Source organism: Diceros bicornis, chromosome 29 (assembly GCF_020826845.1).
Source record: "Diceros bicornis minor isolate mBicDic1 chromosome 29, mDicBic1.mat.cur, whole genome shotgun sequence".
Lineage (NCBI taxonomy): Eukaryota > Metazoa > Chordata > Mammalia > Perissodactyla > Rhinocerotidae > Diceros > Diceros bicornis.
In genome coordinates this window covers 25,226,777-25,241,296 of record NC_080768.1, presented here as the reverse complement: position 1 = coordinate 25,241,296, position 14,520 = coordinate 25,226,777, and the positions used below count along the sequence as shown (strand labels likewise).

The 14,520-nt window shown below is 36.0% G+C and overlaps 1 protein-coding gene across 1 annotated transcript in view; it reads right to left on the bottom strand.

The window, feature by feature from the left end:
- Positions 1-14,520, bottom strand: part of DLC1 (DLC1 Rho GTPase activating protein) — a 380,636-nt gene that overhangs the window by 285,473 nt on the left and 80,643 nt on the right. The window contains exon 2 of the mRNA XM_058525106.1: positions 1,651-1,800. Within this exon, the coding sequence (XP_058381089.1) occupies positions 1,651-1,800 (150 nt within the window). The remainder of the gene's footprint in view (positions 1-1,650; positions 1,801-14,520) is intronic.

The window sequence follows — 14,520 nt, the reverse complement described above, 5'->3', positions numbered from 1 at the left end:
TTCACTGTAAAGAAAACATTTTATATGAATCCTGAAGGATTAAAAAAAAATTATCTAGAAGGTTACAAACAAAAAACAAAAACGTCATTTCTACTGGCTTTCTAGGTTGAAGTATTTCATTTCATATTTATTCATCAAAAAAATTTGTATTCAATTTATTTAAACTGAACAAAAAACAGTTCACCTATTTCTTCCATTTTTTATTTATTTATCTTTTTTGCTGAGGAAGATTCACCCTGAGCTAACATCTGTGCCAATCTTCCTCTATTTTGTATGTGGGTTGCCACCACAGCATGGCTGCCAATGAGTGGTGTAGGTTTGTGCCCAGGAACTGAACCCAGGCTGCCAAAGTGGGGGGCGCCAAACTTAACCACTAGGCCACGGTGCTGGCCCTCTTTTTTTTTTTTTGCTCAAGCTATCAGATTCCCATTACAATCAGCTAGAGAAGGCAGTATGGGGTAGTGGTTAAATGACACGGCTATGCGTCAAGGCTGGCAGGTTTGTATCCCAGCTCTGGCACATACAATTAGTAACTTCTCTATGCTTTTTACTCATCTGAAAAATATGGTGAGGAATGAATGTGTTAACATGCATAAAGGACTTAAAATAATATCTAGATATACTAAGGTTACCTATTATTTCAATTTGTTTATTTACTTTGAAATATTCTGTCTTACAGTTAGAATGAATCTTGAATAATTTCAGAATCAGTAGTAGAGGTATATAAATTAAAGAATTTTATAGAGAATAGTTCCATTTAGGTAGGTGCTCAGATTTATATACAGGATTTTCCACCCCTTTGATCTTAGGTAAATACATAACTTCTTGACTTAACGTGTTGTTTATCATTACAAAAATAGTAGATTAATTGAAAAGAGATTCACGGATTAATTATAAGTAAATTCTACCATCACATTTGCTAGATATGCACAAACTAAGCCATTTAATATGAAGCTAATGTTAAATGTATAAAATATATAGTCAGCCCTGGAACCTGTGTTTTCCAAATTTTATTTTGAGTGTCAGAATCCCAAAGGAGTGTCTGTCTTATATGAAATTAATGCACAGTAGAATAAAATTCCCACCTCTGTCCTATTCATTGTATTTCACTGAGTGAATTTTAGACTATTTTCAAGTTAATCTCATCTAAATTTTTTCTTGTAGTATGCTGGGTTAGTTCAACCAGCATCCATTCATGCATCCATTCACCTACCTCCCCACCCATCCACCCATCCATCTATCCATGCAGCAAATATTTATTAAGCATCTTCTACATGCAATGTAAATTTGTGGGACATTGGAAATAAAATAATAAACAAGATAGACATAGCATTGCTAACGGCATTTATATTATATCAGAGAAAACTGAAAATTAGGGAAACCACCTCAATGAAGAGGATTTGATCCCTAGGAAGCATAATTTCCCAAGGTGACCCTCTTTTCTTTCTAACTAATAACTATTTTCTTTTGAATCACACACTTCTCTTACAGACTCTGCATGAGGCATAGAGTTATTTGTGTGACCTTCGTGGAACACTATCAGGGTCACATATGGGTTGATGCTGCCATCAAGGATGCTTCATTTGCAAGAAGGACTGTATGAAGTAGAGATATTATGCTCATGGGCAAAGTGGAAAGTGGAAAGCTCACAGGAACGTGCCGCCGCAGGTTCGTCGGTGTGCTGGACGGAGAGGAGCTGGTGCTGAGAGCGTTCTCTATGTCCTGGTCAAGCTGTTCCAGTTTCATAATTAGCAGCACCATGGAGTCTAGCCGCGCCCTATCTCGATCTTCTCTTATTTCCTGAGGAACAGAACATGTTGTTACTGAATCTGAAAGGCCACTTCTTAGAAAGAATAAAAAGTCCCCTGTTCTTCAATGTGACAAAAAGGACACTGAATAATAGGCAGTCTTCTACTTAAAGGAGAAGGGAAGTTCTATTCTGTATCATCAATGGGCTCTTCATTGGAAAGATACTGACCTACTGCCAAGAAAGCATTTTACATGAATATTAAATATATATCTTCTGGAGCAAAGTACAATGAAAAAGAAGTATAGTATCAGTGAGTACTGATATATATTTACAGCTTTCTAATGAATTATTCCTGGGAAAAGTTATATATTTACTCTTCTTGTGTCATGGTACAAATCAATGATAACAAACAAATAATTATGGTTAGAGATTTAAAGATGCATATAAAAGAATATTTTGGAAGAATATTTCCAAGGATAGCAAAAAAATGGGAAAAGAATCAAACAAGGCAGGTTTTCAGTTTGTGCGGTGGGCATTTTTTTGGTTTTTTTTTTTTTGCATGGGGCCATTTACCTACTGCTACTTCAACTTATGTCATTGCCAATATATTTCAATGCTTCTTTTTCTTTCATACACTTTTGGAAAAACCCCCACAAGCATAGGAATCATAGTTACTTATTCTGAATTCACTGTAATATAGACATATATTTATGGGAATATTTTTGCTTATAGGAATAGCTAAAGTTTCTCATTGACCATATACAGTTATTTGGACATGACTGTTTACTATTCTTGTGTGTTCAAGTCAAGTCGATTAGTATTAGGAATCTTCCAAATTCCCCGTGTTGTACAAGGTATGAAGGTTGGGTAGGGTCTTGGGTGAAAAAAAAAAATGAAAACCTTGGAAACACAGTAAGTTTCTTTAGAAGCAAAATCTTTTGAGGGACTCAGGGCCAGCGTTTTTGAGGCAAATCATCATTTGTAACTCATTTTGCCATCTTCTCATCTATCTGAGATATTTACCTGGGGGAAATCAGATTTGAAAGGACCACCCAGGTGACCTCAAAGGGAAAATATATCATGACAGAAGGCTGAGGGGTGTGAGCACAAGGGAGCAGGTTGGGGGCTTTGCCTAGGTGATGGTACTAGTAGTGGGATGAATGAGTAATTGCCTGAATCAGATCTTTAATTTTGTTTTTGGCATTGTTCTTCTAATCCCTCTAAATTCTCTAGCCACCATTAGAAGGGAACTCCAAAGAATAAGGACGAGGGTAATTTTGTGGATTCATCTAATTGTATAGGGATCTCTGTACCTCAAACAGCTAGAGCAGACTGTTAACTTTAATGAGAATTATCTTTCATATGTCAAATAATTGGTTTATTAGCTTAAATTGTCAAAGAATCATTAATTAAGCTAACATTGATAAGTTATTTGAGTAAGCTGAACTTATGCTTGGTTTGATAGATTAATGTCAAATCGGAAGAGTTAGTCCTGATTCCACAAAGACATTAATTTTGAGAATAAATTAATAATTTTTTTGAGTTGTGTTAATTCCTTGAGAATACTATGCTGTGATTATTACTTCAATGTCTTTCAATTGTTCCTACTGTCTAAAACATTTATTGAGGCTCTAATAGAGAATTACAAAACCCTTGTCATCATAAAGTTTTATTGTGCTTATTAAGAGGGTCCAGAATATTTGCAAACAAACAGACCTGAACCTTATTACCCATCATATCCCTCAATGCTACAGAACTTTGTTATATTCAAAAAAACAATATTTATAGTAAAATCCTGCTAATACCTTAAAATAGAGTCCTAGAAATATTGGAGATTATTCAGTTTAATTCTCTTCTAAATAATCCAGAAAATGGAAAAATCTAACTGAATAGAAGACTCAAAGTCCCCTTAATTACTTCTCCAATGTGTTTGCCTATACAGTTTCCTTCTCTTTTAAACCAAAGTTGTATTGGGCAACATAATGTTCTTTGCATCTCTATATCCGCATATATGTTTGCGTGATTATCTTTCATTTCCCTGTTATAACATCCTAAAGCAGAAGGATTACATTTTTCAACCTGGCAGACATAAAGTCAAGTTATATACTGCACACACGATGCATTTTCAGGAATAATAACAATGAAATCAATAGAAGCCAGTGAAATAACACCTCCCAAAGCCTTAGAAAATATATCTTGATATTTTTCCAGCTACTAAGTTAATGTTGGATACAGCAGAATATCCTGCAGCTATCCTAGACCTATCAGCAGTAGTCTCAGAAACAATTTGTCTTTGAATTAACTGGATGCTGAGACTGTGCTTTAAAAACGTTTTCAAATCCACGGGCTGAGCATCAAGTTATTTCAAATGATCTGCCAAAAGGAATAAAATCACATAGCTTTGGTCGACAATATGCTTTTAGAGAAATAAGCCTATTGCTTTTCCCTTTCCTTTATGGATGCTTCCTTATTTACCATCCATTACACTCAGCCTGAAGTGTCAAGTACACAGACCAGTATCATATGTTATACATTCATAAAACTTCACAAAATAGAGTTGACTATAAATCAGATGCTTTGGATAAATATTATTGTCCTTGTTTTCAAAGCCCAAGTATTAATGTTTCGTAAAGTTCTAACTTTTCATACGTCCATGGCTTAACTCCAATAAATAGCTCATGCGTGAAAACAGAGCTGTATATTTGCAGATTTTGGCTAGGTGGATTTCTACAGTGGAGCTTTCATTTCATGCTGTCGCTATAGTCCACGAAGAGGAATCTCTTAATAAGTGAAACTGCCTATTAAGAAGTTCTCAGTATTTCGGTAACTTAACCCCCTTAAATTAAGGCCAAGATGCTAAATGCTCTCTCCTCCCATCTTTCCTTCCTTCTTTCCTGCAGTCCCAGCTGTTCTGGGCGGAGCACTATTAAAGGGACAAAATAGTCATTGATGAATAAGAGATATAAAATCCGTATAATTTCCTGAATATTATAGTCAACCATGAGAAGACAGACAGCGAAAGTTAACAGATTGATAAATAAGATAATTTCAGATAGGAACAAATGTAAGAAGAAAATAAATAGGTTAATGAGATCTACAGTAACTGCAGCGGGAGTGTCCCACTTTGTATAGGGTGGTCAGAGAAGAGCTTTCTGTGGAAATGAGTGTTAAATCATGATGGGGAGAGAAAGAATGAGGTAGAGAAGAGAAAGAGAGAGAGAGACAGATTGAGAGAGAGAGAGAAGAAAGAAAGAAAGAAAGAAAGAAAGAAAGAAAGAAAGAAAGAAAGAAAGAAAGAAAGAAAGAAAGAAAGAAAGAAAGGAAGGAAGGAAGGAAGGAAGGAAGGAAGGAAGGAAGGAAGGAAGGAAGGAAGGAAGGAAGGAAGGAAGGAAAGAAAGAGGAAAGAAAGAGGGAGGGAGGGAGGGAGGGAGGGAAGGGAGGAGAAGCAGGAGGAAAATAGTCTTCCATGCAGAGTAAAGAGTGATACAAGGATGTGGAGGTGGGAATGAGTTTGGTGAATAAGAGCATCAGAAAAAAGGTTAGGGGAGTAGGGGACGGGGGTAGTGAGAGGGAGAGTGAGTGGGTGCTAGGACAAAATGAGGTTGAATAGAAATAGGAGTCAAATTATATTTTGTCATGAGGGCACTGTAAACAGGTCAGTTTTATTCAATGTGCAATGGGGCCACTGGCAGGATGTAAGCAAATGAGTGATTTACCATGTTTTTTAAACTTTTAGAGTTCTCATCACATATTGACAACCAAACATTTTTGGAACCTCACCATACTTTTTATCCAGCAATATCACATGGCTAATATATGCTAAATAGTTCTATTCATCATAAGATTATTATTCTAATTCTAGTTGTACTCCTTTTTGAGCTGAAGTCTGAATTGGACCCACATTACAGTGATTATAAAGAAATAACAGATACTTTTACAAGGCCCTACGTATCTTGAGATCAAAGTGGAAAAGAAAACACTGTTTTGGGAACCTATTTCTTAGAAGTAGGGGGTGGGTGGGCAGTGGTATGTTGGTAAATGTTTAGCAACCAGATCTCCAAATCAAAAGAAAGTCCTGATTTGTAGCATGTGCTGATTTCTGTGGTGTTAACACTCTCATGGCCGATTTCAAGCTACCAACTAGATATTATTGAATACAGAGCTGAAAGAGATGCACACAACTGGCTCTTGTGAGCTGATATGAGCTGGTGCATGGTGGCTCCAACACACACTAGGAAGGGGGCCCAGTAGGATGGAGAGTCATTCTTAGAATTTGACTTGAATAGAAACATTAGTAGTTAAACCAATAGCTATAATTATGGTTTAGTCAATATAACGACATATTGAAATAATGCATTTTATTTATTTAATGAATTTACTTTTCTTAACTTTTGCTCTTGTTGCCTGAGTAGAGTTCAGCATAAACTGTAGATTTAAATTTAGTGTTCTTCTGGAGGGTTCTCTTTTTTCCTAATAGTGGCTCCTTTATCTGCCTTCCTTACACTATCCATTATTTATGTTTGCAAAATTCCTTATAATTAACATATCTTTATATTTGTATTTTTACTTAAGTCAAAACACATTTCTTTAAGTTCCTCGTTATGTCGCTTGGAGACTTCATACAACATGTAAGATTTTAGAAATCTGGAAGTCCAGGACAGCGGTTATTGGTTCCAGTGTCCTGACTTTGCAGATGAGGAAAGCGAATTCCTGGGAGTTACAAGTCCAGATCACTCCTCCATTGGCAAATTGAGTAGACCAGAGATGAGCTCTCCTCACTTCCTGTCCTGGTCTCTTTCCAGTACTCCATTTTGGTTTCCTTCCATAGAAACAATTTTTAATTTAATAGCCATTCAGGTATCGTGTATTCTCTCCTTAACTCCTGCAACCTGGTTTCCATTCCTTCCAACATGCAGAAACTATGTTGTGGAAGAACACCAATGACCACAATTAATTGCAAGAAAACTTTGAAGCATCTAGTCCAGTTCTTTACACTTGTAGTTAACAATCATTCAAGATATGTTTATTGCTCAACTGCTATGTGCTATATACTCTTCCCTAGGAGGCAACCTATTTCAGATTTGTACAGTTATAATTTTTAGAAATGCTATAGAGTAAAATTCTGCCTTTCTCTAACTTCCCAGGTTCTCCCTCCAGAACTAGGCAGCGTAAGTAATGTCTATTCCCTGAAACAGCCTTTCAAAAATTTGAAAAATTATGTTGTACCCCTTTTATTCCTTTTCTGGGTAAATCATCCTCAATTCTCTTAATTATTTTACATTTTTCAAATCTTTATTAGTTTTGTTTTCTCTGAATATGACATAATTCTGTCAATGAGCCAATTAAGGGTTGGTGCCTAGGATTAAATATATTACTCTACATGTTCTCTGCTCAGGGCAGAGAAGGCGAGTACTTCCCCATGTTCTACATACCCTCTTTAATGCAGCCTAAGAATTAAAGTGCCTCTTTTAGAACAGGAATAGGTTATTCCTAACGGGATAGCCACAATCTGCTTTTTTTAATGAGGAAACAGTATTTAGTTGACTGTGAACTGACCTCGAGTCAACAGTGTGATAAATGTCTCCTCGTCCCAGTATGTGCCTCTGTATTGCTAAGAACAAAAACATCCTGTTGTCTTGAGACTGTAACCAGCTATTGTCAAGGTATAGATAATATAGGGAGCTGCTGTGGAAGAAATTTCCAGTTGTATCTTTCTCAGACTCAAGTCCAGTGGATACACAAGTCTAGTCCTTGGATACACAAGTATCAGTGGATACTTAGGCAAATTAGGAGAGAAACTTTTATTCAGTTGGATTTGTTGTCAAAAACCTAATATGGGACTGGTCCAGTGGTGTAGTGTTAAGTTTGTGTGCTCCGCTTCAGCAGCCCAGGGTTTGCGGGTTCGGATCCCAGGCACGGACCTACACACCGCTCTTCAAGCCATGCTGTGGCGGCATCCATATACAAAATAGAGGAAGATTGGCACAGATGTTAGCTCAGGGCCAATCTTCCTCGCCAAAACTGCCCCCCCCAAAAAAAACCAAAAACCAAAAAAAAAAAAAATGGTCAACCATATGCTGTTCATTGGGAAATCTGAAAGATGCTCCTTATTTACTCCCAAGAGCTATTTTGTCCTTGGGCAGTAAAGTCACTTTGATCACAATGGTATCTGGGGGAGATAAATAGGGTTTTTAGGGGTCATTCTCTCCAGGAATGAGAGAGAATTTTGAATTGGAATCCTCTCAATAGGAGCCTCCACTATCCTCTTTCCTTCCATCTGGGGAAGATAATTCCAACCCTTCTCTTTCTCCTGATGATCTTTATTGAACAACACAGAACACAGCACACACGCAGGGATTGGGGAGGAGATGCAAGTTATTGGACATTTTTCAGACTGGGCAAATATGAAGTCCAGAGAAAAGGGTGCTTCCCCTAGAGATGCTCAGGCTCTTTGTTCCTAAATGCAGGCATTTGGAAGAGAACCAAAAAATTCAGTAAAATACCCGGATGCTTCCAAATAGTGGATATTTGGCTCAGCAAAGATAGCATTGCATGAACATTCTGCTTGTCAATGAATTGTGGTGTCACATACAGCCATAATAAATTAAAGGCTAGGCCAGGAATAGAACTAAGACTTCCTGATTCTTAATCCAAGGTTCTGACCCCTACACTGTCTTTGATTCCATGCACATCTCACCAGCTATTCTGGACTGGTAATACTCCTTGCTCACCCTTAAAAGAAAGGGACCTTTTAGCAAAAAACTTGGCTCAACTTCATTATGACTTATTTGATCTGCAGCCAGTTGGACTAGTATGAAATCTCATATTAGTGTTATATATTTCATTTGACAATAAATTCCCATTCTAGATTTTCCTTCCTTAAAATAATATCCTGTTTAAAGAACCAGAAAGTTATTAAATCTTTTTTTCTTTAGAAGCAGTGAAGATTTTCATCTGAAATGACAATCAGAAGTTAAAGATAGTGTAATTATCCAATGTCAGAATTTCTAGGAAAGTTAAAGAAGTCAGCCTTAATTTTTATTCTGCTGCATTTCAAGATGAAACTTATGTAGACTGGGAGGAAAGAAAACAAACCAGCAACTATCTCCTACTTGACGGACACATTCTGTCCGACCACAAAATCTTTGTATATTATCTTTAATTAATAATAATATGTGCCAACATCATTATAATATTAGATGGTGGAGAGTGATAAATAATATCCTTATTTAAAGTACAAGGAATCTTTTAACTGATATGTAGACCGTGGCTTTATATTAACTCTCTGTTTATGTTTTATGTTCACTCTCTGTTTATCTCTTTCCATTTACAAAGCATGGTGAAGAAAATTGGTTTCTCCTTTGCTGGATTCTTAAACTCTAACTAGGCTTCAAATGGAGCATTTTTTAGCTGAGACTTTGGTAAATTGCCTACACAGTCTCATGAATAGTTTCAAAGGACATTTATGCAGCTGGTCCTAAGGAGTACTCAGAAGCGGCAGGTGTGAACCGGGGAGAGAATTGTGTGGGCAGTAATTCCTCTCAATTCCTGGGAAATCTGAGGATGACTTCCTCCACTGGCTCTGAAGGCCCATTTTTGGGACTGAGATATAACTTTTACCTAAATTATTCAGTAAGCATTCTGAAACAAGTCTTCACTTTAAGTGCTAAAGTTGGACCTGGGCATTCAGGGTCACTTAATACTTTTATAGACAGGAAGTCACCCTTTCTGGGTTGATTATTTGTTCTCTATCATCATGCCTATGCCATATCTGCAAAGCCTTGCCGGATTTATTTATTTATTTATTTATTTTTACAATTCTCAGTAGCTCTTTGCTTGGGCTCAGGTATTAAAGGAGACAGGACTTTTCCTGTTTGAAACATAAGAAAAACATCTATTTCACATTAAAATTCCATAAACTGTTTTCAGGAATGTTATTTATGATGGTTTTCTCTCAGATGTGGATAATAAAGACAGATGTAAGTAAAAATTTATTCCTTTTCCATAAAAATATATGACAATTTACAAAAGGAGTCTTGCATTGACCTGGCTTCTGTCTGCTCTTCTAGTTTTGCCTCTCATCATTCTCCCTGATTTTGCCCAATGATCTTCAAAGGTCAGTCATCCTGATATACATATTTATACATATAGTCACCACTGTATATCTCTTAATATTTTTCTTTAATAAAACTTACCTTTTTACAGTTAAAAAATGAACTTTTATTTTTTTATAAATAAATTCTGTATAATATATAAATGGTAATCATATTTTTTAGTGTATGTTAAACTAAAAAATTAGCAAAGTAAAAAATCCTTATACTCTCTGATGTAATCTCCCATAAACCACACTATGTTTTAGGAAATGCTGTGCTGGAAGTATGGAACTTTTTGTTTTGTTTTTTGTTTTTGTTTTTTCAAAGGTTTAAAGCGACCATTTTATTTTATTTATTTTTTTAAATTATTTTATTGAGGTTCTATTGGTTTATAACATTGTGTAATTTCAAGTGTCCATTATTATATATCTGTTTCTGTATAGACTGCATCGTGCTCACCATCAATAGTCTAGTTTTTATCCATCACCACACATATGTGCCCCTTCACCCCTTTTGCCCATCCCCCACCCCCTTCCTCTCTGGTAACCACTAATCTGTTCTCTTTATCCATGTGCTTGTTTATCTTCCACATATGAGTGAAATCATACGATGTTTGTCTTTGTCTGGCTTTTTTCCCTTAACATAATATCTCAAGTTCCATCCAGGTTGTTGCAAAGGGGACGATTTTGTCTTTTTTTAATGGCCAAGTAGTATTCCATCATATATATATACCACATCTTCTTTATCTACTCATCTGTTGATGGGCACTTGGGTTGCTTCTACATCGTGGCTATTGTGAATAATGCTGCCATGAACACAGGGGTGCATAGGTCTCTTTGAGGTGTTGATTTAATGTTCTTTGCATAAATACCCAGTAGTGGGATAGCTGGATCATATGGTATTTCTATTTTTAATTTTTTGAGGAATGTCCATACTGTTTTCCATAGACGCTGCACCAGTTTGCATTCCCACCAGCAGTGAATGAAGGTTCCCTTTTCCCCACATCCTCTCCAACATTTGTTATTTCTTGTCTTGTTAATTACAGCCATTCTGAGGGTGTAACATGCTATCTCATGTAGTTTTGATTTGCATTTCCCTAATTAATTAGTAATATTGAATATCTTTTCATGTGCCTGTTGGCCATCTGTATATCTTCTCTGGAAAAATGTCTGTTCGTATCCTTTGTCCATTTTTTGATCAGGCTGTTTGTTTTTTTGTTGTTGAGTTGTATCAGTTCTTTATACATTTTGGAAATTAACCCTTGTCGAATATATGATTTGCAAATATTGTCTCCTAGTTAGTAGGTTGTCCCAGTTGTTGTGTTCATGGTTTCCTTTGCCTTGCAGAAGCTTTTTAGTCTGAGGTAGTCCCATTTGTTTATTTTTTCTTTGTTTCCCTTGCCTGAGTAGACATGGTATTCTGAAAAGATGCTGCTAAGACTGATGTCAAAGAGTGTACTGCCTATATTTTCTTCTAGGAGTTTTATGGTTTCAGGTCTTACGTTCCAGTCTTTAATCCATTTTGAGTTAATTTTTGTGTGTGGCGGAAGATAATGGTCCACTTTCATTCTTTTGCATGTGGCTGTCCAGTTTTCCCAACACCATTTATTGAAGAGACTTTCCTTTCTCCATTGCATGTTCTTGGCTTCTGTATCAAATTGGCTCTACATGTCAATAGACATGTGGTTTTATTTCTGGGCTTTCAATTCTGTTCCATTGATCCATGTGTCTGTTTTTGTACCAGTACCATGCTGTTTTGATTACTATAGCTTTGTAGTATATTTTGAAGTCAAGGATTGTGATGCCTCTAGCTTTGTTCTTTTTTCTGAGGATTGCTTTGGCTATTTGGCTTTTGTTGCTCTATATAAATTTTAGGATTCTTTGTTCCATTTTCACGAAGAATGTCTTTGGGATTCTGATTGGGATTGCACTGAATCTGTAGATTGCTTTAGGTAATATGGACATTTTAACTATATTTATTCTTCTGATCTGTGCGCATGGAATATCTTTCCATTTCTTTGTGTCTTCTTCAACTTCTTTCAATAATATCTTATAGTTTTCAGTGTATAGCTCTTTCACATAATTGGTTAAGTTTATTCATAGATATTTTATTCTTTTTGTTGCAACTGTAAATGGGATTGTATTCTTGACTTCTCTTTTTGCTAGTTTGTTATTAGTGTATGGAAATGCAATTGATTTCTGTAGGTTGATTTTGTACCCAGCAACTTTGCTGTAGTTCTTGATTATTTATAATAGTTTTCTGGTGGATTCTTTAGAGTTTTCTAAATATAGAATCATGTCATCCGCAAAAAGCGAGAGCTTCACTTTTTCCTTTCCAATTTGGATAACTTTTGTTTCTTTTTCTTGCCTAATTGCTTTGGCCAAAACCTCCAGTACTATGTTGAATAGGAGTGGTGAGAGTGGGCACCCTTGTCTTGTTCCTATTCCCAGAAGGATGGCTTTCAGTTTTTCACAATTAAGTATGATGTTCGCTGTGGGTTTGTCATATATGGCCTTTATTATGTTAAGGTACTTTCCTTCTGCACCCATTTTATTGAGTGTTTTTATCATAAATGGATGTTGGATCTTGTCAAATTGTTTCTCTGCATCTATTGAGATGATCATGTGGTTTTTGTTCCTTATTTTGTTAGTGTGGTCTATCACACTGATTGATTTGCGGATGTTGAATCATTCCTGTGTCCCTGGGATAAATCCCACTTGTTTATGGTGTATGATCCTTTAAATGTATTGCTGTATCCAATTTGCCAGTATTTCATTGAGGATTTTTGTATCTATGTTCATCTGCGATATTGGCTTGTAATTTTCCTTCTTTGTGTTGTCCTTGCCTGGTTTTGGTATCAGGGTAATGTTGGCCTCATAGAATGATTTAGGGAGCATTCCATCTTCTTCAATTTTTTGGAATAGTTTGAGAAGGCTAGGTATTAAATCTTCTTTGAATGTTTGGTAGAATTCTCCAGAAGCCATCTGGTCCTGGACTTCTGTTTTTTGATTACTGTTTCAATCTCTTTACTTGTGATTGGTCTATTAAGATTCTCTATTTCTTCTTGAATCAGTTTTGGGAGGTTGTACGAGTCTAAGAATTTTCCCATTTCTTCTGAGATATCCAATTTGTTGGCATATAGTTTTTCATAGTATTCTCCTATAATCCTTTTTATTTCTGTGGTATCCGTTGTAATTTCTCCTCTTTCATTTTTAATTTTATTTATTTCTGCCTTCTCTCTTTTTTCCTTAGTGAGTCTAGCTAAGGATTTGTCAATTTGGTTTATATTCCTCAAAGAATCAGCTCTTAGTTTCATTGATCCTTTCTATTGTTTTTTTTAGTCTCAATTTCGTTTATTTCTACTCTAATTTTTATTATTTCCTCCTTATACTGGCTTTGGGCTTTGTTTGTTCTTTTTTTTCTAGTTCTGTTAGGTGTAGTTTAAGATTACTTATTTGAGATTTTTCTTGTTTGTTGAGTAGGCCTGTATTGCTCTAAATTTCTCTCTTAGTACCACTTTTGCTGCATCCCATAAGAGTTGGTATGTTGTGTTTTCATTTTCATTTGTCTCCAGGTATTTTTTTGATTTCTCCATTAATCCAGAGTTGTTCAGTAGTATGTTGTTTAGTCTCCACATATCTGTGACTTTCCCAGCCTTTTTCTTGTAGTTGATTTCTAGTTTCATAGCACTGTGGTCAGAAAAGATGCATGATACAATTTCAATCTTCTTAAATTTATTGAGACTTGCCTTGTTTCCCAACATATGGTCTGTCTTTGAGAATGTTCTATGTGCACTTCAGAAGGTTGTGTATTCTGCTGTTTTTGGAAGGAATGTTCAATATATATTTATTAAGTCCATCTGGTCTAGTATTTCACTCAAAGGCACTGTTTCCTTGTTGACTTTCTGTCTGGATGATCTATCCATTGATGTAAGTGGGGTATTGAGGTCCCCAACTATTATCATGTTGCTGTTAACTTCTCCCTTTAGGTCTGTTAATAGTTGCTTTATATTTTTTGGTGCTCCTGTGTTGGGTGCATATATATTCATAAGTGTTATTTCCTCTTGGTGGAATGTCCCTTTTATCATTATATACTGCCCCTCTTTGTCTCTCATTGTCTTTTTCATCTTGAAGTCTGCTTTGTCTGATATAAGTATGGCAACATCTGTTTCCTTTTGCTTGCCATTTGCTTGGAATATCATCTTCCATCCCTTCACTCTGAACCTGTGTTTGTCTTTAGAGCTGAGATGTGTTTCCCAGAGACAGCATATGGTTGGGTCTTGTTTTTTAATCCATCCAGCCACTCCGTGTTTTTTGATTGGAGAATTCAATTCATTTACATTTAGAGTGATTATTGATATACGAGGGCTTAATACTGCCATTTTATCTCTTGTTTTTCAGGTGTTCTATATTTCCATTGTTTATTTTCCCTTGTATTTCTGACTGCCACTTCAGTTTGGTGGTTTTCTCAGTTTTCTTTTTATTAATGATTTGTGGCTTTGCTCTGATTTTTTGTTTAGTGGTTACCACGAAGTTTGTGTAAAAGATCTCATGGATGAGATAGCCCATTTTCTGATGGCCTCTTATCTCCATTAGCCTAAGCAGGTTCCATCCCTTTCCTCTTCCCCTTCTGAGTTATTGTTGTCACAAATTGTTCTTTTTTGTGTTGTGAGTTTGT